This window comes from Semicossyphus pulcher, unplaced genomic scaffold (assembly GCF_022749685.1).
Source record: "Semicossyphus pulcher isolate SPU_LCO1_2020_fin unplaced genomic scaffold, fSemPul1.0.p SCAF_12, whole genome shotgun sequence".
Taxonomy (NCBI): Eukaryota; Metazoa; Chordata; class Actinopteri; order Labriformes; family Labridae; genus Semicossyphus; species Semicossyphus pulcher.
The window spans coordinates 16,932,334-16,960,119 of record NW_027211626.1 but is presented as its reverse complement, the minus strand read 5'-3'; the positions used below and the strand labels follow the sequence as shown (position 1 = coordinate 16,960,119).

General features: G+C 41.2%; 2 protein-coding genes and 1 non-coding gene across 3 annotated transcripts; 1 reads left to right on the top strand and 2 right to left on the bottom strand.

The window, feature by feature from the left end:
• The first annotated feature begins 3,186 nt into the window (after positions 1-3,186).
• Positions 3,187-9,042, top strand: LOC138588996 (transmembrane protein 41A-B-like). The gene is made up of 5 exons (XM_069659258.1): positions 3,187-3,326; positions 6,976-7,126; positions 8,318-8,479; positions 8,584-8,722; positions 8,807-9,042. The coding sequence occupies exons 1-5, from the start codon at positions 3,187-3,189 to the stop codon at positions 9,040-9,042; spliced, it is 828 nt and encodes a 275-aa protein (XP_069515359.1).
• A 3,723-nt stretch (positions 9,043-12,765) lies between these two features.
• On the bottom strand, positions 12,766-26,758 carry gpr155b (G protein-coupled receptor 155b). The gene is made up of 20 exons (XM_069659185.1): positions 26,685-26,758; positions 25,931-26,145; positions 24,991-25,138; positions 24,691-24,820; positions 24,417-24,595; positions 24,134-24,286; positions 23,874-23,941; positions 23,322-23,493; positions 21,710-21,865; positions 21,513-21,596; positions 21,211-21,334; positions 21,006-21,090; positions 20,185-20,272; positions 19,721-19,943; positions 19,520-19,597; positions 19,046-19,200; positions 18,648-18,743; positions 18,007-18,071; positions 17,756-17,890; positions 12,766-16,023 (listed from the first exon to the last, which is right to left on the bottom strand). The coding sequence occupies exons 2-20, from the start codon at positions 26,086-26,088 to the stop codon at positions 15,471-15,473; spliced, it is 2,850 nt and encodes a 949-aa protein (XP_069515286.1). The 5' UTR covers positions 26,089-26,145; positions 26,685-26,758; the 3' UTR covers positions 12,766-15,470.
• A 566-nt stretch (positions 26,759-27,324) lies between these two features.
• trnas-cga (transfer RNA serine (anticodon CGA)) lies at positions 27,325-27,406 on the bottom strand. Its single transcript has one exon. It is a non-coding gene; the product is annotated as a tRNA-Ser (tRNA).
• Between the last annotated feature and the right edge of the window lie 380 nt (positions 27,407-27,786).

Below are 27,786 nucleotides of genomic sequence, written 5' to 3'. Positions count from 1 at the left end.
TTTGGAGAATGATTCAACCAACTCGTCCGTACAGGCCTCAATGCCCAACGATGACTCCCCAGCAGATGATCATTCATCAGTAGGCGATGACTCCCATGGTGATGATCACTCGTCAGTAGGCGATGACTCCCATGGTGATAATCTCTCGTCAGTAGGCGATGACTCCCATGGTGATGATCACTCGTCAGTAGGCGATGACTCCCATGGTGATAATCTCTCGTCAGTAGGCGATGACTCCCATGGTGATGATCACTCGTCAGTAGGCGATGACTCCCAAGGTGATAATCTCTCGTCAGTAGGCGATGACTCCCATGGTGATGATCCCTCGTCAGTAGGCGATCACTCCCAAGGTGATAATCCCTCGTCAGTAGGTGATGACACCTCAGAAGATGACCCCATATCAGAAGAAGATGACTCCGTGGAAGGTGACCTCTTGTCGGAAGAAGCTGACTCTTTAGAAGAGGAACTCTTGTTGGAAGAAGCTGACTCTTTAGAAGATGAACTTTTGTCGGAAGAAGCTGACTCTTCAAAAGATCACCCCTCGAGGCTCGACGAAGAGTCCCAAGGAGACGATCCTTCAACGCTTGGAGATAACTCCACAGGGGATGATTCCATGTCAGACGGTGAGGACTCCCAAGGAGAAGATCTCTCAAAACAAAAGGATGGCCCAGAAGAGGCAGCTGGTGATTAGATGTCTTGAACATTACTTTAATGTTGTTTTCTAAAAGTCCTTACCTGTAATTAGAAATGTGGGTAGACGCAGTCTCTCTATTTGTCTCTGTGCTATTGCTGCATCCAAAGGTCTGTACTATGAAGCAGGATTTGCTAATAGTTTTCAGTACAAACAAAGCAGTTCACTACTTATCATGGTGTATCACTATTGTAACTTATACTGCACCTCTCACTTGCTCCGGGGCAGATTGTTGTGTTACAAGATTAACCTTTAAAAAAGCAAGCCGATCAGCTCTCTTGAACCTGGTGCTTGGTGAGTGGATAGTGAGATAGAAGAGGGGGCAAGAAATAGTGGGATTTTTACACTGTTGAGTGTAGTATAGTTGTACTTATAACATATGAACGTAAGGCAATTTACTGCTTTGAATGATGTTTTTATGTCTGTTTAAACCCGCCTGAGCTTCAGCCAAAAGAAAAGGTCTAATATTGTCGCACTTGCTAGAAGAATACATCTGTAGAATGGCATCCCCTGTGATGTTCTGCACTATGTTAGGAGTGTGACATCAGTATTTGAATCAATTTCCTATTCATCTAATGTTATATTGTTTTGACTGACCATTTAAATAATATGTAAATGGTAAATGGAATGGACAGCACACATTCACCCTTTCACACACTCGTTCACACACCGATGGCAGAGGCTGTTATGCAAAGTGCCAATCTGCCCAATCAGGATCTAACTATTCATACACATTCGATACACCTATGCCTATGCCTTCGGGAGCAATTTGGGGTTCAGTCTTGCCCAAGGACATTTTGACATGGGTTGACATATCAAGTTGATAACCAGCGTTGTGTGACAGTTAAGTGCGATCGCAGATGTTAGGGTTAGTGACGCCAGAAAATTTAAAACATAGCCTCTGTATTTTCAACTTGCTTTGTAGAACAGGCCCCGGATCAGATATTACTATTATTAAGACTTTATGTTCCCTCTGCAAATTCATAATCTGAATGAAAACTGACAGGTTTCAACTGAACATTCAACATGTTCTTTTTAACATGTCAAATCCCCACCATGCTAACAAATGTTAATTTACTTGCTTAGACTAGCTCATCTTTACAGCTCCTCAACATGTTAAAATCAGGGTAACTTTTTTAAGTTGGTGGTTGATAGTAACACAATGTTCTCATTTTCTTTTGCAGGAGATGATCAGAGTCCATGAGCGTGAAGAGAAACAGCTTTTAAAACCTTCCCTTATTCCCCTTTTAATAAACAGATATACCCATGATGACATGTCCATTTGCTGATTATGTTTTATATTTTTAAAGCATTAAGAATGTGATTTATTTACTGTACATTTGGGTGTCCAGGGCTCATGGACTGATAGGGCACCAGAAATGCAACTGCTGATGTTACACATCACGTTATGTTGCAAAGAACTTTTTCCACTGTGCAAATAAAAGGCAAGTTTTTTTTTTAACTAATCCACCCTGAAGAAGCAGCATTTTAAGTAAAACTTTATTGTATGAAATGCCAACATGAAATTGGCTTTGTTTTTAATCTTGCCTAAATCAAATAGTACGCTTATGCATTCAAGACAACCACACACCTTTCTAAAGATAACCTTATTTATAATGTAAAATCAGTGGTGGAACGTGCCTGTTAAAGTCATATTTTGAATGCAGGGTCTTCACTTGCAATCGATTGCCTTAACACTTGGTTGTCTTTTCTTTTAATTAGTAAAAAATGTCCCAATGACTCTTTCACCACTGTGTATAATGTAATTATGTTGTTTGGTCTTCTTTGCCTTGTCAGTATCACATGTTACTGTGTTTAGAGATTAATTTGACTCTGTTAAACCGTATTGTCCTACAGAAACATATAAACCAAAAAACAGAGGTATTTATTCAAATGAAAAAAGAAATGAAAATCTGTGAAGGCAAGAAATTAAAAAAGGGATAAACTACCACAAAAGTGTGCAAGGAGGTCTGTCTCTGTTTTAAATACCAACTGCTTGCTGTCTGGATCTTTATAGATTACCATATGGCCTGTATTATGTCTCCCTCTAGTGGTACATTCGTGTAAGTTTGCCAACTGTCCTAAACAGCAGATGTAGCGCCTCACACAGAGAGCGTTGAGTTATAATAATCCTGTTCAAGCCTCCCTTTTTGGGGGTGGATTGTTGAAGATAATATGAACTGGAAAGTGTAACAGTATGACTTTTATCTGATATATGATAGTGATACAGAAATATCAACAGAGTGTTTCCCCTCGGCCTTAAGAAAGTTGTTATTCGCCGGGCTGCCATGTGATCTCTCAGCCGAACTCAGCCAGAATGTCAACCGTCATATGTAGCCCGTTTCCCGGTAAGTGACACCCCCCTTCCTCGGTGTTGTCCAACTGAACCACAACACGTCGACTGTTAATGCAGCTGGTGTTCCCCTTCTCTTAAAGTCAGTCTGAGAGTTTCCATAGGAAGTTAACGGTGTCAGAAGTACTCAGCGGGGAGCAACATGCGCTCCTTAGCGGGACTGGCTGCCATATTGGCGGCGGCAACTGTCTACCTCTACCTGCTGTCGACCCATCTTCCGCCGGGACCGAAGCATGTCCAGCCGGACACCGAGGGAGAGGACGAGGTGGTCCAGGAGTACAGGTACGGGCAATGGGAAGGGACATTGCAACTTCAAAAACAGAATTGAAACTTGTCGTTGGAAGACACAGAAGAACAATTTCCTGCGAATTTAACGGCTCAAAACTAAAATAAAAATAATTAGTCTTTGTATTAACTGCTATTACTCATTCATTTAACATTAATCTCAGCTGAATTCAACACGATTTTACTCTATATTGTATTGCAGTCTTTGGTAATTAAAAGTATCAAAAAAATTACATATTCTGCAATTTTACACTTTTTTTGATAGCTATTTGGGTAGCTATATTCATATCAAAGCTTTAATTAGCTGAAGATTGGCGCTATTTATAAAACAAAATGGAATATATATAATAATATAATTAAATGATCTCTTCTTATAATGTAAGCTGCCTAGCAAAATATTGAAAGTTCAAGTTTAAATACACATTGATACATTTATAATTACAATCTGTCTGTCTGCCTCTCTCTCTTCCTCTCTCTCTCGCTCTCTCTCTAGCATATATATGTATATGTATATATGTGTGTGTGTGTGTGTGTGTGTGTGTGTGTGTGTGTGAGACACATTAATTATGTCTGGTTCAATCAAAGACATTTTCTCTCTTCAGACTGTTTCATTTGTTCTAGTTTTAAGGCTAAAGCCTTCAGAGAAAATAGCAAAAATACAGGGTCAAAAATGTTAGATAAATTCATGCCCTGAAGCTGCAGAATCATTGTGACCCTTCAGATTTACTTTGAAACCCCCTTCCTGAACTCCTGACCCCCCAAATTTGAAGCCACTGGACAAGTGACCTATCAGCTGTGTTTACCCTCCTATTTCCCTGTGCATGCTGGGATAAAATCCCTGTGAGGGTGAAGATGAGTAAAGGCAAATAGTAAATAAATACATAATACCAGTAAAATCAGCTGTGCTGTTGGACTGGATTGCATTACTCCTCAAACTGCGCTTGTGTGTTTTAAGTGCTTATTATAAGTGTGTCTGTGTGAGTCGTGTTAGTGGTATGTTGTAATGTGCCAGACAGTCAAGTGTGAGGATGTCTATGGATGATAGAATAACGCCGACCAAGACTCTTTGAGGCCAAGAGTAGGACCCATGTGTGTTTGTGTGTGTGTGTGTGTGTGTGTGTTTGCACCCACTAAACTGATAGTACTCAGATTATACTGTTACTTATCAAGACATTTAAACATGGCCAAAGTGCACCTAGTAAAGTTACATTTGTTTGTGCAGTTATGCGTGTGTGTTTCTGTTTGTGATAGTGCAGTCAAGTCGTCTTTATTTATTACTAAAGTCTGTTTGAAACTTAACTAGGTTGGCTTCTGTAGGATGGTCCTTAAATCAAATCGAGAGTCAAAAAACAAGTCAGATAATAGGAACAAAAAGACATTTTTTTTAAGGCAAGTAGATGGGACAGACTTAGTCAGATGACCTCAGTGGTCTGATAGTGAGGCTCATATTGGCTTAGTTATATGTTTGGTGTGATGCACCAGGGACATTGATGTCACCCATAGCAAAGCCAGGACCACTATGGTAAAATTAAACTACCTCTTTTTTTCTTTCTTTTACGTATCATACTCTTTTGAAACATCATTTAGTACTTAGTCTTTCCCTCCAGGATTTCCAGCGGCTTCTTCTGTGATTGTTTCGGCCTAAGAGGCCGGATTTCTTGTCATAAGTGAACTGTTCTTCTGACATCACTTCTGGTCGATTTCTGTGAAAAGATCCCAAAGTAAACAAACATGTTACAATGTTACAATTTCATTTAGCAGACGCTTTTGTCCAAAGCGGCGTACATCTGACAGTTAATACACCACAAGCAATGATCAAGACAGGAGGGAACGAAGTCAGTAAGCGCCAACAAACAGCTTCAAGTGCAACCGGACACTGGTGCCGACAGCCAGTGCACAGGGCTTAATTTGTTTTTTTGTTATTGTTTTTATAATAATCATCATCAGCAAAATCAACAAGGTCAATATAGTCATCATCATCATCATGAATATCCTAATCAAGATAAACCACATCCTCACTGTCGTCATCATCAGTAGCATCAATATCATTAAGGTCAGAGGTGTTCATAAAGAGCTGGGTCTTTAGCTTCTTCTTAAAGGTGGAAAAGGACTCTGCGGACTGAATAGAGTTGGTAGCTCGTGCCACCACCTGGGGACTACTGAGGAGAAGAGTCTAGTTAGTGACCTAGGGCCCTGTTGTGATGGGAGTACCAGGCGGCTTTCAGTGGCGGAGTGTAGTGGGCGAGACAGAGCGTGACAGAGCCTGCACCAGCAGTTGTGTTGCATGCTCTGAAAGGTAGGGTCTGATCTTCCTGATGTTGTACAGGGCAAATCGACAAGACCAAGCAATCGATAGTTAGTTCATCTTTTAAGCCGTTTATCTGTATCCCAGCCTCTCAAATGTAAGAATTTGCTGCTTTTCTCAGTTTTAAAGCACTAAAAATGAAATCATCTTTGAACTGTTACTTTAAAAACTACTAACAAGAAAAATAGTTGTTTTCAGCCTTAGTTGGTTTTAAACTCTCCCAACAGATAACCTGATACTAAGTTCTTAGTTGTGATGAAGTGACTTCAGAGTTAAACCCCCTCTCCTTGGGGAGTTTTTCCTGTATATTAATACTGGTGTGTGTGTGTGTGTGTGTGTGTGTGTGTGCGTGTGTGACATTCATGTTCGTCATGGGGTTATGTGTAAGCGAAATTAAAAGTGCAGACGATGACACATTTCCCTCCTTAAATACTGTACATACATTCATGCAGCTTTACGTATCAGAGCACTTACACGTCATTAACCTGCTGACCAATGAGAGAGGAGAATGTTTGTTCACTGACCAATAGGAGCAAGGAATGCTGAAAGTCAGAGCAGGTGGTAGAGGAAGTCAGCATCTTAAGTTTCAGGGGAGAGGGGGGGGGTCCTGAGTGTGTGTGTGTGTGTGTGTGTGTGTGTGTGTGTGTGTGTGTATGTGTGTGTATTGAGGAGTCTTCCTACCCTCTGCTCAAGTCTGCAGGCGGCCTCACTATTTCTGTCCCTCAATCAAATGTATCCTGTTACTGTCCCCCTTGCACACGCACAAACACACACACGCACACACACAATCACACGGCCTACACACTTTTTCTATGATGCGATTTCTCCTTTTCTTTCTCTCTATAGTGTGTTGAAATTTGCAGAAATATTTTGTTGTACTAATGTGCCACATAAATATAGCTTTACTTACTTTCCACCTAAGAACTTGCTTCTCCACAATGAGACCTGTGGGTTATTAACGGCCACATTTATGGGCAGCTAAAAACGTTTTGCAGATATATGTGCATCTGGTTATATGTAAGAAATTCCAGCACAGAAAGTCCAAAGTGTAGGTTTAAGGTCATTTGTAAACATTGTCACTATTAGTTCCCATCACCCATATGGGCCTGCAAAATCCAGTGCTCCTTGGGCTGTAATGAAAAAAATTCTGACAGATGTAGGAAATCAAAACAATGAAGGAAGCTGCAGGTCAGGGGAAACCAGGCAGAACAAAAGTTACATTATAGCACTTCACAAAATAGCTAATGGACACTAGACATCAAAGACTGGCATGTAGGGGCTTCTGAAGGATACTTTTTTGATTTACAAAAACGTTTTGTTCTGTTGTGTCTTTCCATCCAGGCTGAAGTTCCCGTCAGACCTGGATGAGCTGCGGGAGCTGGCTGAGACGCTCAAGTTTTATAAAAGAGAGCATCATCGCTACGTACTGCTGCTCTTCTGCAGCGCCTACCTCTACAAACAGTCCTTCGCCATACCTGGCTCCTCCTTTCTGGTGAGACATGTCAATCAATCTATCCATTTCTATTTAAATAGAGCCATATCACAACAATTAAGACACTAGAAGAGCAGGTCTAGACCACACTCTTTGTTTTATTAGTTACAGCGAGCACTTGACAACAGTTTTAATGAAAAACTTTCTTTTAAATAGCAGAAACATTGAGCACAACTAAACAAACTGGTGAATAGCCATCTGCCGTGACAGGATGGGCAGAGAAAGTGTGATAGCAGGAGAGAAAAAAGAGAGAGTAGGATAGTAATGAACTAATAAATAGACAGACAGACCTACAAACAGCAACAAAAAGAACAATATAGTGACTTAATGCTTATAATAATGGTAGAAATATGACTTATATAAGCTAACAACTGCATTAAAGATAATTTGAGTATAACTGATAGTAATAATTGTAGCAGTATCGAAATTATTGCTGCCACTGCTTCAGATTTCTATAACGTGTCCCGAAGTTGCAATCAATCACACATGAAGTTGTGGCAACCAAATAAACAACAGCGGGACCAGTTTACTCCTCACACTCTATTCTAACAGCAAAAGAGGGTCTGACATGGGACGCTCTCTGTCCACACACAATCATATGCAGTTCTGTTACGCAATGTAAACAATCCTATTGTGTATCTCTGTATGTCCCTACTGTAAATTCATTTGTCGCTGTTTATAAAACATATAAAAGGTGCAGATGTCATTTGGTTAAAATCAATCGATCGTTTTAAATGCTACGTCATTAATAATGCGTGGTTCATGTGCTGTGAGAACTGAATTGCGAAAGAAAATGTTCAACCCCCCCAATCCTAGAGGAAACACTGCATTGACAAGTAAAGTTGAGTATCATCTGCAAAAACATGTATTTATAGAGTGTTTCCACATGATAGAACATTAAAAAAGCATAGTAGGTGAATAGAAGAGGTCCGAGCACTATGCCTTGTGGAACTCCATGGCTAATTTTGGCATTCATAGAGGACTTACCTTAATTAACATGTTCAAACAGAGATCAATCCGATAAAAAGGATATAAACCAGCTTAATGCAGTTCTTGGACATTACTTAAAGAGATGATAGGCTCAGTGTCTGTAAAACATTGAACAGTTTTGCCTGACTGAGTTCATTTTAGAACATAGCCGTGGAAACAAGTAATTTCCCTCATTCCTTAAATTGCTTATCCGTCCTTCAGAACATGTTGGCCGGCGCGATATTCGGGCCGTGGGAGGGTCTGGTGTTAGCCTGCCTGCTCACCACTTCAGGCTCCACATTCTGCTACCTGCTCTCCTCAGCGTTTGGAAAGCAGTACGTGGTCCAGGTCTTCCCTGAGAAGGTGGCCTTGCTGCAGAGGAAGGTATCGTAGGCGTCTCTGTTCAGTATCTTGTCTACTTTTCCCCTCATTTTCTTTCACATCTTTGTCCGTCGTTTTTTATCCTCCTTCTTTCCTCCCTCTGTCAGGTGGAGGAAAATCGTAGCAGTTTGTTCTTCTTCCTTCTTTTCCTTCGTTTCTTCCCTATGACTCCTAACTGGTTCCTTAACATCACCTGTCCTGTCCTCAACATCCCTATGCCTATTTTCTTCTTCTCTGTGTTCATAGGTGAGACTACACACACACTAAAAACACACACACACTAGATACTGCCACAAACACTGATCACTCAGCTGTTGCTTCCTCCTCCAGGTTTGATTCCCTACAACTTCATCTGTGTCCGCACGGGCTCCATCCTCTCTGAGATCTCCTCTCTGGATGATATCTTCTCCTGGGGGACGCTGGCCCAGCTCCTGGCCATCGCCCTCATGGCTCTGCTCCCTGGAGCGCTGATCAAAAACTACAGCAAAGCTCATCTTAAGGTGGATGGCATGGACAGCAACGGTCCCAGCCCGGCTGAAATCAGGCGGGACCGGAAGAGACAATGATTGTGGTATAAAAGAGGAATAGTCGGGTTTGGGAATAAGATGGAGAAAAACTGTCTCCACTGGTAGGCATATGACCTTCTGTCCACTTCAGCCTTGTGATTTTTGGAAGGTCACACCAAAGGTTCCTCATACTTGCAGTATGATCTGTTCTGGAAGTTTGGAAGTGTACTGAGGTCATGTTACGCCAGACTTTAAGGCTACAGTTTCCTACAGATCTCTAATACACAGAGCCAAAGTGTTCTTCTGAGATGGGCCCTAAGAAGCCTTGGATTTACAATGAAATAATGTCTTAAATGTTGCGGCTTAGTGGTTGCTCTTGAAAGTGCTCAATAGTTGAAATTCTGGGCAAATACTGTGATTATGATTGGGGTTATGGTGATAGCGCAGCTTGAAGATTCGAGTCTGGCTGATTTATTGGTGGCTGATATCAGCCTATAACAGATATATTGGTATCGGCATATATGTTTTTGGATTGGTGCCTATATGAGATTGTTTTTATGGATTATATAATGAACAATACAATGCTTGAAGTCCTTTAAAAAACATGATGTGGCTTGTCCAATAGAACGTGTGTCTGTAGTTTACAATCCCTGTCAGTTGGGTCCTATTAAAGAGTAAATCACCCGTATCTAACATTACAGATTATGTGTATTAACCAAGGACTGTATATAAAGATGTACGACGCTTTTCCATCTGCTCTCATTGTACGAAATTGAAGCCAAAATAGCCCCCGGGACGGGCGCTGCGATCTTGCAATGGCGATGTCATTTCAGCCAGAGCTGCGCTGTAGAGATCGGCGGGTGGAGCCGCCATAGCCAAAACACACTTAAATTCCCTAAAGAAACAGCAAAGATCCGCACGTCTGCGTGTTTAACAGCAGAACAGCTTCATTGTGTTGGTCTGAAGCAGACGTTCACAGATATGTAGACTTCAATGACCGTAATGATTGTTTTAGTTACGTTTCCTCTCGCCGTTCCTCCTCTACTCTGCTAATCCGGAACAGATCGGCTGCAGGAGCCGGATTGGTCAACAGAGCTGTCAATCATCCTTGTTACAGCATCAAATAACTAATTAAAAATTAACTTTGACGTAAATCACCATGATAAGAACTAGCTATTATGACAGAAACCCTGTTTGAGAAAAATCTATTTGGCGTGTATTTTGATTTTATAGTTTGACTCATGTCCCATCTGTTAACATGGAGGAGGCGGGCTTTATGACCTATACTGCAGCCAGTCAGCAGGGGGCGATAGAGGGGTTTTGGCTTGAATTTTAAGGGGGCTGTCATGCCGTCCACCTTTTTATACAGTCTATGGTATTAACACAGAGAAAGGACACCCCTGTTTTACAGTCTGCTGTGGTTTAATAAGATCAGACAATCCATGTTTCTTTTCCTTACATATGTTTACTCGGTAACTCAGTTTGCTGTCGTTACTGCTTCAGGGTTTGCATGGGCTTTTTCAAAGCACATTTTTGACTTTAAAATGTCTCAAGATTGAGTGTGTGTCTATCTTTTCCTTAAGCACTTAAACATATGTCTTAATGTAGCTGTGGCTGAATGATCACACGTTTTTTTACTGTAAATCTGTGCAGATCGCCTCAGGATGGTCTCAACAAAGAGAAGATTCTGCTCCTGTGAATATGAGGCCTTTTACTGAGTTTGATGTTGCCTATAATGTCTGTCGCCATCAGTTTCACTGATTTAGTATTAAATAGTCTGATTAAATAACTATGTATTTTTAGTTTAGTTAAGTTTAGTTTATAGAGACTGTATATTCTTGTTAAAAAACACAATCACCGGGAGCTACTTTTTGAGTTTCTTCGCATTCTTGCAACATCCTCCGTCCTTGACAAAAAAAGCTTTATATAGACCTGGATTATTTACTGTATGTGATATTATTCAGGCGTATACAGGTGAGGTATTTCAGTAATTACCTCACTTCAGAATGATTTTTTGTAAAATGTATATGTAGTATTTTGGATTTCAAATCGTATACTGTAGCTTGACAGTAAAGTGAGGATTTCTACAGTTACTGAGTGGAGTTACATTGTGTCCGTCAGTAGAGCTGCTCTTCACACAAACAGAGAAAACATGGCTGTTGAGTGTCATGAATGTCAGATGCCAAAGTGGCAGACCTCCCTGACAGCTAAATAGAATAAATTCAAGAGGTTTTACCCCGGTGTGCCGCAGAGGCAGTGTTATGATTTCATAGGCAAGGGCATGAATGTTAATGGTGTTGGGGGGTTTGCAGGATTTTGTGTTGGCACCAGGATGAGAGGTTTGTGCTCTCCTCGTTTTTGACCAAAAAGCAAGTTAAAGAAAGAACGACTCATGAGACAACATCATAAACAAAACTTGGTAAATTCATTATGTAGTGTACAATGCTGATTTCTCTGTTGAATGTGAATAAATGTAATAAACCTGTGATTTCTGTTCACTGTTGCTTTAACTGGGCCCTCTTTCGGTTTTGAATAACCATCAGAATCATCAGGGCCCAGTTGTTCAAAGGTAATCTGATCAGATTTAATTGGATAGGATCAAATCTTAAAAACCGGTTGTTCAAAATAAAAAAAAGGATTATGTAATCGGATAAAAGCAGGTAATCCAATCTTGGCCATATCCAGATAAAACCTCCAGTTTGTGTTGTTCAAAACCTTTGAGTAGGATTGGGATAACTTTGATCTAAACAGTCAGGATTACCCTGATCCAAGCAGAGAGGTGGATTCTGGATTTCAGGAACTGAATGTGATAAAACTTTTCAGTAGGTCAAACAAAACACAATTTTTACAATGATGTTGATGATTTAGACATTTTAAAAATATATGGCTCCTAAATTTCTGAATGGCTACCATTCCTTAGTTGATGAGGTAGACTTCAGGTTGAGAAAAAAATAAAAGTTTTCATCATCATAAAATATTTCACCAAAAAGCTGTTATTATCAAACATAAAATATTCAAATAAAAGCAACCGTCAGGATCTTTTATTTTATGTGGATTTTGGCGCCCCCTGTGGATAAAGTATGATGTCCCATTGAGAGCAGTGGTAATCTCTATTTACAGATTCTACATAGTAGAATCGAAGGCAGGGACGTGGATTTCCATGACGGCAAGTCTTTCTGTTTGAACCACGCTTGTAGTGCGAGTAATATTAACTGATCACGTATCAGCAGGGTGCAGCGTATGCAAGAAAAACAGTCCGCGAGGAGAGCAAAAGCAGGCGAAATGCAATTCGCTGTAAAGCCGTCCCGGCTCCCATCAGTGTGATCTGTGTGATTAATAAGAAGCTTAATCATCGTCTCAGCCGATGGGATCCGAGATTGGAGCACTGGTAATCCAGATTTGGTAATCCCTAAAGGTCTGTATCTGGATAAGATCGATCCAATCAAATTTTTTTCTTTGAAAAAACAGGATAAAAGTAAGATGGATTATCTGATACTGAAAAGAGTGTTTCCAAATCCATATCATTCTTACGATAAACCTTTTGAACAACCGGGCCCAGATTAAAATCAGAATATGCTCGTGTAGTAACAAAGTGAAACACCTCAGGTTCTGGATGCAAACGGTAGTTTATTTGTGCCTTTCTCGTGGTCACACAGTCAGTGATCCTGATTGATTTACAGCAACACGTTTGAAACAAAACATCCACAGTTACAATGATCCTCTCTACCGACAGTTACACCTCATACTAAAATCTCTCGTTTACTTTACGCTGTATTGAACTCACACACACACACACACACATCACACAACACATTTTAGTTCATGCACACAAACACACACACCTTCACATTGGCACAGGCGGGCACTCGACTCATACTAACTCAGTAAAAACAAGGACCTGGCGTAAATTGCATGAATAAAGTGTGGTGACAGTTGGAGGAAGACACAAAGATAGACATATATGCACATAGGTCATTTGTGGGAGGCTTTTGATGAAGAACAGAGTAATACGGCTCAGGTGAAAGGTCAATTAGATATCCAAAGACGTTAAATGTAAACATAGAAGAAATGTTATCACTGGATCGACTTCACCACGAGCAAGGCAACAAAATATCAGATCATTCTGACATATGTGCATATATCACCATCCGTCCATCTTCTTTAACCCTGCCAACACAGTAAACTTCAAATCACAAACCGGCAGCAACATAACAGGCAAACAGCTGTAGTGTAGCGAGTGCTTCAGTACACCTCAGTAGTGGTTCTGACCTCGAGGGCTCGACTCACAAACTTTATTCAAGTCGGTCAGTTTTTTCATACAATGGCATAGTTTAGGACTAAATCATGACTGTCAGTCTTATCCAAATGGAACAAGATGACATGAAAAATTCAAACATAAATATGTGTTTTACATAACGGGCTCACTTGTATTTTAAACATTACTTCAAAAGAAACACTTGAGGTTGTAATAGGCTTAAGGAGTGTATTCAGAATCAGTCCCCAAAAAACTAAAATAAGTCATGAATAGCAGCGCACCGATCTGATACTGATATTAGATATCGGTCTGCTGCTGACGCAAATAGCTAGATTGAGTTTAGTTGGCAATGGGACAATCCAGGGTGGATCTTAATTCAATGGTTAGGTCTTTGTTTCAATGTCCTGTGTCCCAATTCAGGGGCTGCAGCCTTCGAAGGACGCGGCCTACTGAGGATGCGACATTCATAGCCTGCGTAGACCGCTAAAGCAGGACTGAAATGAGACGGTCTGGTCTACGGAGGATTTCCTGTTTGCGTCACCCGCTGTTCCGCCCTTACCCTTGCGTCACCAAATGCCGCTCCTATCGCATAGCAACAGGTAGCTAGCGGGCTAGCTAGCATAACTAACGACGAGTAAGTTAAGCTATTGTTTTATAGATAATTTGTTTCAAGGCCCCTTTCGTTTTTTAAATGTGTACTGCGAGCTATACGATTGAGTAAACATCAAAAACGTTAACATTTAAAAGTGTATTCCTCTTCTGCCTAAGAGTACGCCATCTTGTTTGAATTGGCACGCAATGCATCTCTGGATACGCTGGGCTCCCGAGGATGCACCCGACGGACCCTTCACAGGCTGAGAAAAGGAGGACACATTTGTCGGCCGCATCTGTAGGAGCCTTTGAATTGCAGCCCCTGGATGGGGACACAGCTTACATCTTGCGTCAAAGCCCAGGAATGGCTTTTGGACTTAAAAGTTGTACTGGTGCATCCCTTACCGAGACGTAGCTTGAGTTCATGTCTGGCCTGATCTGAATTTTAAAATCAAGCTAGCGCCAGGTTTGTCAGGAAAGGCTTCTGTGCTCATTCTTCTGGCTGAATGAATCCAGACAATCAGTCCCAAACCGAAAAAAAATCACACTGACAGCAAAACAATCACACAATGCAAATGTAACAAACATCTTCCGCAGCATCATCACAAGACGGATACCCAGTGAGCTGCATAAGTTAAAAAAAATGTTCTTCAGTCAGTGCAAACGGTTCAGTGCTGAGCAGAAGTCCGTTCTGCTCTTCGTCATGCAAGTAGTCAACATGGACCGGAGTGGTTAAAAGACACAGCGTGCAAAATATCAAATGCTGCATTAACAGGCAGATTCATGATGATGTGAGAGAAAACATGGCGACATGAAACAGAACGAGCCGGAAAGAATGCCTTTGATTTTTAGTGTGCAGCTCATTGGCTTAACTTACTATCTACGCAGATATCACTGAATAAAATCTATATTTAAAGTAATAATCTCGAAGATCTCTGTTTCGTCCTCTTTGGCGGCACCTATGGCGATAAACAGTAACTGCAGGAGCACACTGCCATCGGCTCAATCACCATTGTGTTTCCTCATTCTGCGATAGCGTGACTTAACAGGCTTTCTTTAAATGAAAATCTTCGAGATTATTACTTCAATGAGAACAGAATGATGCTAACATCTTTAAAACACTTGAAATTTGAAACCTCATTAAGAAGTTCCCCGGCTCACAGCTATCCAGAAGAAAAGATGATTAAAATCAAAAGGCTAAAATCCAAGCTGGCTCAGTTCAGAGCAGTAAAACTATTATTACTAGGGGGTCCCAAAGGAGAGAGAAATACCACTAGGGAGCGCTTGTTTCCTCATCTTTCTCCTCTGATTGCTTTCTCAGCTGTTTCCACAAAACCCTTTGGACAAGAAAGCAGCAACAATCAACACTAACCTTCAAACATACCACGAAACACATTTGTCATATTTGCCACAGACATGCACATTATAATAGATCAAATTGGCAATAGAGTAGCTCGATTCTTTCAAAGAAAATACTTTTTAAAGAAAGGTTGTGGCTCTGTTTCATAGACTCCAATATATGTAGCCTTTTCCTAGCTAGTATCAAGTGGTCGTTGGAAAAACTGCACCATAAGGCACTTCTACTTTGGCTTTGACTCTCAACCATAGTGGTAGCCGTTTGGTACCTCCCCCTCACTTCCTCTCACATGCTCTGCGACCATCCCTCCCCTCTCTCTCTCCTGTGTGTGAAGTGGTACAGCAGGCTGGGTTCATCCCTGAAGCTGCCCTGACCTGCCAGGTGATCTATGACTCCTCCCTGCTGAAGTCGACCGCCATACAGCTGAGCCTCGGCTCGCCCGGCGCACAGGCCCCGATCTACCAGCCAGTCCACCAAGTCGTTGCCCCAAAACGCACTCTCTGAACGGGACAGGGGATGCTGCTGGAGACGGGGTGAGCTGGAGCTAAGACCATGCTGGTGTAGGTGGTGAGGGTCAGCTGGGTCATGAGTTTGGTTGGATTGAAGCGGTGAAATCTGCCCCTCTGAGTTGGAAATGTGGGCTTGGGTGTTATTCTTAGGCTCAAGCAGGGGTCCGGATGGAAGTGGATATTGGTCGGAGGAATCAGCTGGATTCTTCGGCTCATGGTTCAGTCGCTCCTGAGGATCCTGATGCGAATGCAGGTGCTGGAGCTGATTTGAGGGAGAATGTCTCAAAGGCCCCGCCTCCTCCTCCAGTTCTCCTCCTCCTGCTCCAAACCTGTCATTATCAGAGGAAGGATTCACCTGTCGAAGCGCTCACACTCTCCCCTGAGCCACTAGGGGGTGATGGAGATTAAAGGAAAGGGGGAAGGGGCAGGCAAAGGGAAGCATTGAGGAAGAAAGAAACGTGAGAGGAAGGAAGGAAAGGGGGAGGGTTTAAAGAAGGGAAAGAAGTGTTAGAATTAAAGAACAGAAAAGTAACCAAGAATCCAAAACATCTGGAAACAAAGTTTTAGTTAGTAAGGTCTTTGAGTAGAGTAGCTTAATTTCCTTCCCAACTCCAAAAATATTATAAGACATCAAACCAAAACATTTTTTAGTTCAGCTAATTTGCTCTTTTTCATCCTTAAAGGAGAAGTTCTGTATTTTTAAACCTGGGGCAACTGCGCCCGATCAAAGTACGTCAACTAAAAGTGCTTGTTTTTGCCGCTGACAGGCTCAGATTGTTACTCCAACATTAAGGAAAGTCTCGCTCAAGGAGAAGTCTCACTCTGAAATCTCACGGGTGCTGAGATGTTACCTGAACAGGACGGTGGAAACATGAGTTAGAGTTGGAGAAGGGATTTGGTAGAGATTGTTGTGTTGGTGTACAGAAAGCGGAGGTTTGTGTATTTCTTTCATCCTCCTCTGCCAGTTGCCCCCCCCCTCTCTCTCTCCTCGTTCTCTCTTCAATTTCTATGAGCTCTTCATCTGTATACTCTGGCTCAAATAAATAGGGACGGCCATCGAATTCAAATGTCTCATCTTCATCTTCATCTTCATTGTATTTACAATACATTGTTCACTTCTCTTATTAGCTCTGTACATATATCTTAGAGTACACTTGTTTACTTACATACTTTTTATATGCCCTTATTGTAACGTTGCACTTTCCACTTTGCTGCTGTAAAATGTCCCTGTTGCGGGACAAATAAAGGATTATCTTATCTTATTATCTCATCTCATCTTCAAAATCAGGTTAACATTCAGCCATGGCTTTTGAAATATATTCTTGCTGGCAGTCCTCTACGTAAACAAATCCTCTCTCCAACTTTAACTCACGTTTCCACCACCCTGTTCCGGTAACATCTCACCACCCACAAGATTTCAGAGAGAGACTTCTCCTTGAGCAAGACTTTCCTTAATGTTGGAGTAACAATCTGAGCCTGTCAGTGGCAAAAACATGCACTTTTAGTTGGCGTACTTTGAGCACAATTGCCCCAGGGGATTATGTTGCAGCCATTGTGGCTGGAGGACATCTACTGGACCGATTCCAAACATTTTTGTTCCTATGAGTCATTTTGACGAACACATTTGTAAGAATAGGGCCCAGGTTTAAAAATACAGACCTTCCTTAAGAATTAGACTATTACTAAAGCCTGATTGACAATGACAAGGTTCAAATCTTAACATTGATCATGCTTGATTGATAGAGAACGTCAGCAACTGCAGCAGAACAGTTAATCAGAGAGATAACGTGCAAAGAGGATGCAGAGAATAATCATCACAAAGTCTGAGGGAATCAAAGTAAAACAGTGATACAGTCAAAGATGGAATAAAATCTCCATTGTCATTCGTTTTCGACAGGATTAACTCAAGTGCATTTCCCCTTTTAAAGTAAAGAATAAAACATGCACTAAATATGGACGAATTAAAAACAAAGCACATTGATTCAAATCTTCAAGTGAATATTAACAAGGTTCTTCGATAGAGAATTCAAAATGTACTGTCACACGGACCAATCATTTTACCTGCGTGTGTGCACAATATCTTGCACACATTGGTCTTTGTGGTAGCGGACAAACTGGGTACAGGTGAGTCTGACATCCTCTGGTACACCTGAGGGACTTAAATCATCCTCTCTGCCCTGCCACAGTCCTAGAAACCTGACACAGACATAAAGCATATTGTAGTTCTGTCGGTTGTGATTATTTGATCTCAGAGGAATGTAGAAACCAAAATAAACACTTCAGACAACGTGCCGATCATCTGGAAGTCTCACCTCTTTTTAAAGGGCAGGATGATGAGGTGTCTGTCCAGACCGAAGATCCCAAATGACAGGAAACCCTGGGTCAAGGAGACAGAGCTTGTTTTAACGTATGAAGTTACATTTGAATTGAAGTTTTAATGTACACGCCAACGACTGTATATAAAGATGGATGACGCGTCTCCATCTACTCTCATTGTACAAAATTGAAGCCAAAAGACCCCCTGCCATCTTGCGCTGGTGACGTCATTTGGAGCCAGAGTCTGCGCAGTAGAGATCGGCGGGTGGAGCCGCCGTAGCCACTTCTGCTAACCATCATACACTGTACTTACTGAAAAAAAAACCTAGCAAATAACTAATTAAAAATAAACTTGTCAGAAAAATGAACACTTGGACGTAAATCAGCATGATAAGAACTAGCTATTATGACAGAAACCATGTTTGAGAAAAATGTATTTGACGTGTATTTTGATTTTATAGTTTGACTCATGACCCATCTGTTAACATGGAGGAGGCGGGCTTTATGACCTATACTGCAGCCAGTCAGCAGGGGGCGATAGAGGGGTTTTGGCTTACTTTTAGGCAGCTGTCATGTCGTTCATCTTCTTATACAGTCTATGGTACACAAACACATGACACATGACACAGAGTGGTACCTGTCCATAGTTTGCCACGGCACAGAAGAACTGGAGCTCGAGGTAAAGCCTTCCTGGATCTTTGTTGAACAGCCACCACAGACAGCTGGACAGGTTCTACACTCAGACAGAGACATTGACCAATCAGACAGCAGGACATTAAACGTTAGAATTTACAACTCAGCTTCCAATATTAAGTTTAAATTGTTTAAATGTGCTACCTGATATGAAACCCTCCATCACACCAGATCACACTGTCCTTTAAGCAGCGCTAATACCCATCTAGTATGTGAAGAGTGTCACCGTGCAATTTCTCCATTTTCACCTGCTGCTAATTTGCTTATCACATTCAGACATTCACAAACAAGAATAGACACACACACATGCACACACACACATAATGAGTATGTGATCCTCACCGCCAGCAGGCTGACACTGAGCAGCAGACAGAGCAGAACGTGTCTGACAGTCTGTTTTTCATCAGTAGTTTGCAGGCCGGGTGGAGGCAGGTCCAGCGGCTGCTCAGAGGAGGAGGAACCCTGCGGCTGCCCGTCAAACAGCGCCCCGCTGTGGCCTGGATAGGACATGAAACAGAACATTGATTTTCGAATCAGTGCAAATCTTTCTTTACACAATCATTTGATGTTTTTACTTTAATTTAGTTTGTTCTTTTTTTTGGACTACAGGTAAATTCAACCCAGTAAAATATGGGAGCTATTTTTAAAGTACGATTGTGTAAAATTATAAGCAATTCCCTCATTTATCAAACAAAGCGTGATTGCTTTGGTTAGTGCGTTGGCTTGGCTTCATACAGGTATAACTGATACATAGCAGGTCATGCAATAAAAATGACACTCATTGAATCAAAAGAGTAAAAGATGTGTGTCTGTTACCTGTGTTGTTTGTGTGCTCCATCTGCGTGCTGGCTATCATGTCAGGTAAGGACTGGATAGGAGAGAAACTGTGGGGGTCTGAAAAACACGACAGATTTTGGTTTTATTCAGGTGAATTTGACAGAATTTCAGAAAGCTACATTTACCGACTGACAGAGGACAGCCCGAAACCCAACACAATAATAAATCAATGGTAGTTACCTGAGTTGATGCTGCAGGCAGGTGAATTTGCTGTCAGCTGTTGTTGTTGTTGTTGTGAATCCTCCACACCACCAGAGGGCCTCAGCTCATCATTTATGCCTGTTACAGCAGCTCTGTTCAGGGCCTCGTAGCCTCTCTGCTCCCTGTCTCCCTGGCTGAGACCCATCAGAGAAATAGCACCGAGCCCCAGGCTGACTGCAAGCACCACTGCTGTGCTGATGATCTGCAGTGAGAGAGATGTCAACTTCCTGGACTACTTAATGATTGTATGTGATTGTGATACTTATATATAATTCATAATAATAGGTAAAAGAAGAGATCTTTTGAAAGATTTAAATATGACATAAACACTCAAGCACAGCAGAGAAATAAGACAGGAAAAATACAAATATTATGTAATATAATTAAATATATAAAATAAACTGTGAAATGTGATGCAGAATTGAAGCTGATGTTTATCTAACCTGAGCTCTGCCGTAGAAAAAGGCAGAATCTATGGCATCAGTCCTTTCCCCTAATATCAGAAGACCTCCGACCATAATGAAGGGAACCCTACAAACACACACACACACACACACACACGTAGAATGTTGTTCATACACCCATTGATTTTGAACGCAGTGATCCACAACAAATATTTGTAAGGATTTAAAGACCCCCTCCAGTAAAAATCCAGTGTTTAACCCTGTAAGCATCTCCATCTCCTAACCCTACAAGACATATCAGGGACAACATAAGCAGTCATCTCCACGGCTGGGCCTGTCTGCTTTTAAACTGCAGTGTATCAAAGGACAGGCTGAACAACACGTTTTCAGATTGGCAGGTTTGAGACGTCATAAACCTAAGGAGCCAATCCCGTTAATGGACGGGGTGACGCTATGCATATCATTATGTGTAACCAAGCCACCTGTAACCGTCATCGTAATGTTTGCAAACTCACTACTGACTGCTAACGTTAGGGTTTCTACTACTAATTACAACATTTCAAGCTAGCTAAGTTTCAACAAGTTGCCTCTAAACAATGGCAGAGACGTGTTTTGTTTTCGGCTATAATTTTACCAAAAGATGAATGTAGCACAAAGTGCGCGGGGACTATGCAGATTAGGGAATTTTCAATGAGGGAGAAGGAGGAAATGCCATGGGAGGATTTTTACAAGGTAATTAAACATATTTTTGCATATCAGACACAATTTATTATTACAAGCAGAGCATTTTATACGTCTTAAAACATGACTGTAGCTGGTCTTTAAATGACATTCGGAGGTGTTTCAGTGTGCTGACCTACCCCCAACCCAAAATCATGAATACTCCTGGTCTGAGCCTCAACAGATCATCTCTGTTAGTCAGAGCGAGACAGAGAGGGATCAAACCTGCAAAACAGAACAAAGCCACTAAACAGAGAGCAGCAGGGTCTGCACACTAAACACAATATAATAGTCCGATTGATGGAAACTGAGGTGTTCTGAACCGCTAACTATATACACACTTACCTGTCCAGATGTAGGTGCTGTACAGAGAGCCATAGAGCATCGTGAAGGTGATCATTTTGCCGACCAAATTTCCCTCTTGTTTCACTAAGAAGTTCCACAGGATCATACTGACACACACCAAGAACTAGAGTAGAGGACAGTACAGCATGTTAAGGAGGAATAGGACAGTGATTGTGATGAGCTTATGTGCTTAATTAATATTCCTGAATAAATAAACAGAGACAAAAAACCAAAGCGACTTATAACATAATGAAACGGTAGCTGTAAGGTATTTAAAGCTTGAGTTATGACTGAAAACTCACTTGAGCCAGGAAAAGGTTTAAGGCAAAGAGGTGGGGAAGTCTGTTAAATTTCCTGCTTAGCAACATCACCACTATGGTCCACACCTGAGAGAAGCAGACATGATCACACATTTTATCAATCTATTAGCTGGGTAATCATTCATGATGGAAGCACTGGGGGACTTGAAGGTAATTGGTTTGTGTGCTAGCGTACGTACCAGAGCAACAAGGCTGACAATGCTGATGTTGAAGCTAACGTTTTCGAGTTCTGTCACTAGAGGGGTCGGGTCCATCAGGGGGATTGTTAACAACCAGGCCGACACGTACATGATGGGTGCAGACAGAAATGTACTGATTACCATCCCTGAAGTGACCTAAAGAAAGGACAGAGAGAGACATTTTAAAACATAAGGAATTACATTAATAAACAGCGATCACATGTAAGGCAAATATAAGTTTGAAGAATGTTCTTAATAATAAAAAATAAAAAAATCTTTAGAGGGTTTAAAACTATCTGGCACTTCGTCTGACACAGCACACACACACAAAAACAAGAGGACTCTCTCCTTGCTGTCAAAATGAAACAAAATCTTTACAATGTAACTGGATTATGTAATATGTAACTGGCGGAGAAGAAATCTGGGCGTTGTCATGTTGTTGGGGACAAATGAATATTGCAGAGACAGTGGAAAGAGTTAATCGCTGGATTTCTAGCAAGACATTTTTTGTGTGTTGGTTCTTTTATGGCTTATTCCTGACATGTGACCTGGCCAGGACCCCGTTGTTCATAGATCACATAATCCAGTTTTGGATTTGATCTGGATCAAACCTTCAGTATCTTTTGATCTAAACTTTTGGGTGGGATTGGGATACTTTTGTTCCAAGAAAATCAAGATTTCCTCGATCCCAGGCAGAAGGGCTGACTCAGGGTGGATTTCAGGAACACAATGTAACACAGAAATACAGTATTTGTATCATGTTGTATAATGCACATATTTATTTACATTTAGTACTAGATTTGTTTATGTGATAAGATTAGTAGTGAGAGAAGAGTAGATAAAGTAGTCTTGAGGTTCACTTTCAGTAGAGTAAGTAAAAAAAAAAAAAAGAATTTGGTCCCTATTAAATAATCCCAAAAAGCTTGAATGAATCTGGATGAAGGAGGCTCTTCTTTTAGTCCTGATTTATGCATTTGACACAGAGTGTGTGAACTATCCCTGAAGCTCTACTTTTTCATTATGTTGTGTATTAAAGGAGCAGTTTGCCCCTGGAAATAGCCACTGTCATTCAAAGCTGGTGTTCCCTGTAATTGGCAGAAACAACAATATTTGAAATTGGCGACATAGCTGTGGAGAAAGTTGTACAAACAGCTCGTGGTTTCACCCATTCTACATTCCTACAACACCCAGCGTGCATTGCGCCCCTCCCTCTGAAAGGAACGGCCCAGCGAGAGACACTGGAGTGAAATACTACTGTTTTCCAGTCAAGGACATTGATCGCTGCAGACAATGGAGCGGTACAGAATCCGAAATACGAGAATATACCGGGGGATCGTCTAAAAAATCTTCAGGTCTGCAGTCTACATTTCAAACCTGACAATTTTGAACGAGACATGACATTGGAGGTGGGCATCCTAGAAGTGTAGTTTAGCAAACTCCCTGCTAAACTACACTTCTGCCTCAGCAGATGAGGTTTTCCAGGGCCCATTGGAGAAGCGGATAGCGTCTGCGAACTGACCCTTTAATAATATTTTTTGTCTCATCTTAACATATGAAACTTATTTCTTGCAAATTTCAGTTTAAACATGGAGTACTACATGAAGGTACTTACCACCTCTAGCTCCATGTTGTAGTGTGCAGCGTAGATTGCCACACTTGGTGCTGTGGGGAAGACTCCATATAGGAAAGCAAAGTTTGAGAGACTAGTGTGGTTGGCGCTCGTGCTGTTCACTCCTACATCCAGAATATCCACCATGTCTTTACAGACCAGTGGCATCACCAGGCTAAGGAGAGAGACAGAAAGGTTTCAACTAAACCTCATTATTGATTAATTAAGCAGTTTCGATTAACGACTGTCAGTCCAGGAAAGACCATACAGTTTTGAAATAAAACCCTGATTGCTTCTGCAATTATTCAATTTTCTGATGTGGTTTTTGTTGCAATGCAAATTATAAGTCTTTCTAAAATATAAGTATTTGTAATATCTCATTGTTAGATACACCTATACTATATAACTGTATTGTATTTTTTTGTTTCTAATAGTCTTTGTATATGTGCTGGTAACACATTTTTAAATAAAAATAATTAATATATTGTCATATACGTAAGTGAGACCATCCCATCATTGTATCACACACACACACACAATCCCGGTCCCTCTTACAGTTTGGCTGTGATGAGGAGAATCAAGGCAACCCCAGTGTCTCTGGTTAGTTTTCTCAGCTGGCCAACCTGCCACAGAAACAGTTACTCTGATGATATCTTTCATAAACACATGGTTTAAATCTGTTCAAATGAAGCTTTGTAAAATAAACTGAATTTACAGTGATCAATAAAAACAAAATATGATTAATCTTTATGTACAGTAAAGCCAGACTGTATCAAAATTAAGACGGTACAAAGGACTCAACATAACAAACTCACCATCGTGAGGCCGAGGTAAAACAAGGCTGCCCCTCCAAAAGAGTTAGCCAGACCATCTATGAACTCTGACAGCACAGCAGGGATCTGCTGGCCCAGTGCAAAGTGTCCAATGATTCCTACTATCACCATGAATACCACTGGGTTCTTCAACACCTGGAGAGGTGACAAAAAACATCTTCAAAACCCTGTGGTTATCTTCAAGTAAAAACTGATGCAAGCTCTGAGGGTGCTATTGCTTGCTATTGTTTGTAATTCACATTTAAAAAAACTGTATTTAACATACCTGTAGGACAACAACCCCTGCTATGCCAGCAGTGCTGTGGTGTGAATGGCTGGCCTGCTTCCACTTCTGCACCTCACACAGAGCAAAGCCGATGGGATTCAGGAGCATGAGGGACACAGGAGCCACTAGGTAGATGTACTGGAGGTACTCTGGGTATGTGCTCCGATATAAAGCATCAACTACAAGTATAGAGCAGAGAAAAGAGAGGGATTTATTTATTTTCAATTGGCAATTTGTATGGAAAGTGTGTATCAGTGTTTTGTGTCAGCCTCACCTATGGGGTATCCTAAAGCAAAGTCATTACTCTGCGTAGCAAAGATGGCATACAGGCCAGCCTTGCTGTATCTGCTTTCTGGACTGGCCACCATCAGAGTCAGCACACACACCAGCACAAACACTGTCACCTACACACAGAAGGGGAGCATCAGGGTCAGCTCATGCTCATTTGTAAGATTATTTATTATGGTTCCATCTCACATGGCTTCAGTATGTCTGTCCTCTAAAACCATCATAATATAATATTTATGATGTTGCATATGTGTGACCATATACAAAAAGATGCACGGACACCTACCTTAGCGACCAGCACACTCCAGAGAAATGCCCAGATGACATCTCCAAAGTCCAACAGCACCATGTTTTTAAAGAGCAGAGCTGGAAGAGCGAACTTAGACACAAAGTTCCCCAAACCCTTCTCCTGGCCATCTGTGATTATGTCTGCCCTGAAGTTAGGAACAAATAAAATAGCATTTAACACATAAAAGTCACATTGGTTTCTCATATGTCCCACACCGACCACCACGGCATACTTCGGTACTGCTGTACTTTTGGTCTGTTGTTGACTTACACACACACAGACAGGCTGCAATACACAAATGCAAAAACAGGAGCTTGACACAATTGCAATAATGTATAGAGAGGTGTTAGAGCTGCTATATAGAGCACACCCAGAGCAGTTAGGGTTTGGTGCATTGCTTAAGGGCATCTTGGATCTCATACAGCCCTCAACGCAGGGGCCCTTTGCTGCATGTCAATGCCGCACTAACTTCTTGTGCAACAGAAGTTCTTACTACGTAATAACTGTCAATTTAACTGCCACCACTACTCCCTGCCGACTTCTGTAAATAACTATTGTAATATTGTTTTTCTATCAGGCCCTTTCTCTTTTGCATTAGGCCATACACCTTATATTTTATATTTTCACTTATATTGAGTTGTTTTTTTGTATTTCTCTAATTTGGACTGTACTTTTGCGGCTACCTGGCACTATTATTTCCTTCAGGATTAATAAAGTTCTATCTTATCTTATCTCTCTTCCCACATTTCCAACTCTATTCACTTTCCTATGTAATAAAGGTAAATGAAAAAAAAAAGGACTTGAACCAGCTGGCTAACCAGTCACCCCTAATACATATATGTTATGTATTCTGCATACAGCAGAATTTCACCATGCCGAATGCATCAAAAACATAAATCAAATCAGTCTTTGTGTAACTGTTTCTGCACAACCCTACCTGCCAGCTATGTAGCCACATAATATGATGCCAAAGCACTCAAGGAGAGCTGGAAAAAGCTTGTCGATGGACATGTGGGGCACCACAGCAGAGCCCGCCAGGGCATTGTTGGATATGTTCTTCCCATGGATCAGCACGTAGTTGTTGGCAGTCTCCATTGTGACTGTGGGATGGGGGTCAGAGAGGTCAGGGGATGGCTGGGGAATATCAGCTCTCTGGAGGAAGGCAAGTATGAAAAACATACAATCAGTGGCAGCAGGAGTAAGTGAAAACAGGCAAGGAAGTAAACATTATAAGTCATATCAGAGGATGAGAAAGGTAATGTCTTCCAGTTGGAGGGAACTTAAGAGACACCAAGGCAGATTGTAGTCACATATAAAGGAGATGACGATCTGTTGGCTCAGTGAGGGTCTCAGAGTGACAAGAATCCCAATTTACTCCTCTGAGCCTGAACACAACGTTAGCTCAGTTAGCACAGCCATGTCAACCAGCTGAAGTCAATGACAGGAGATTACAACAATGTAACGACACTGTAACAAACTGAAAGTAATGCTATTTCACGTTAAACAGCTTCAGAAGCTAACTGCTTTCCATGACAGCACAGTTATGACTGCCAGGTAACCGTGAGCGCGAGCTAGCTGCATGCTAAAAACATCAGGGAGCGTTAGTTTAATCGGAGGCAAGGGAGCTATACTTATACATCTGGCACTGATATATTTTTTTGGAATGATCGTTTAAGTAATTCTGTTCTTACCTTTGTGGTTCAGAAAACCATCTTTGCTCAGAAATGAACAGGATTCATGTGTCTTTCAAGATGTTCAAGCTCGTGTTTTTGCCGTTAGTGAGAAAACCACCGCTACTGCATCTGACAGCTGCCGGGGGTGGCAACGCCCTGAAAACTGACTGGCAGGCGATTCAGCCAATCATCGCCGAGATTCGCACTACACTCTAGCTCTGATTGGTTAAAAGCGTGCAGCGAGATGCTGCATTCATGTGATAAGCGGAATGATTAAATATTTGGAGCTTAGAAGAATGTATTGTTTTATCGCAACACAGCAGCTGCAATGTCAACACCAAAGGAAATCAACTAAAGTAAAGTGGTTTGCGGTAATTTGGTCATTAATAGGTAAAATACGTATATGATATCCATTGACGCTGCAATAACTCGAGTAAATAATAATTTAAGAGGACTATAGTATTACCTCTATCGATCTACTTATACTTTTAATATGTTTTTATATTTTCTCGCTGCTGAAATAAGCATTATGTAGATTTAAACTCAGAGGAATTCTCGCTACTAGACGATTTAAGTCGATGTTCAAGATACGTGATGTTGTAACAGTTAAGAAGGACAAATACCTACCAGTGTTGCTCAAACAAAGGTGAAGGCTCACCGCTGTGAGCAGGATTTGAACCTGCGCGGGGAAACCCCATTGGATTTCGAGTCCAACGCCTTAACCACTCGGCCATCACAGCTGTAAGCCTCTCCCATTTAATTCAGATCTTAATCAAAAGGTCAATTACTCTTAGATAACATTTTGCTTGCTAAGGTATTGACGTTTATTTTCATCAGATTTTGAACATACATTTATCAAAGGTCCTCTTAACTCATCATAATATGGACAATAAAAAAAATACTGTGATTCTTAACGTCTCCTTTTTCACATATATCCACAGACTGTTGTCCTCCTAGATGTTTTTAAATGCGTTGACTTCAATTACTGTATATACTGTATCTTATACACTGTATATCTTTTTATACAATCTATGGTTGACTTCAAGAGCCAGCGCAACAAAAGACCTCAGACACATTAAAGCTTCTGTGAGGAACTTTCAGAAAAACGATAAGAAACTCT

Excerpts from the sequence above, each read along its gene's own strand:
- gpr155b (XM_069659185.1), bottom strand. The coding sequence starts at position 26,088 with ATGGAGACTGCCAACAACTACGTGCTGATCCATGGGAAGAACATATCC. Across the intron at positions 18,744-19,045 it reads TCAGTGTCAGCCTGCTGGCG|AACCTGTCCAGCTGTCTGTG; the intron begins GTGAGGATCACA and ends GTCTGAGTGTAG. Across the intron at positions 17,891-18,006 it reads ATCCTGCCCTTTAAAAAGAG|GTTTCTAGGACTGTGGCAGG; the intron begins GTGAGACTTCCA and ends TGTCTGTGTCAG.
- LOC138588996 (XM_069659258.1), top strand. The coding sequence starts at position 3,187 with ATGCGCTCCTTAGCGGGACTGGCTGCCATATTGGCGGCGGCAACTGTC. Across the intron at positions 3,327-6,975 it reads GAGGTGGTCCAGGAGTACAG|GCTGAAGTTCCCGTCAGACC; the intron begins GTACGGGCAATG and ends CTTTCCATCCAG. Across the intron at positions 8,723-8,806 it reads CTTCTTCTCTGTGTTCATAG|GTTTGATTCCCTACAACTTC; the intron begins GTGAGACTACAC and ends TTCCTCCTCCAG.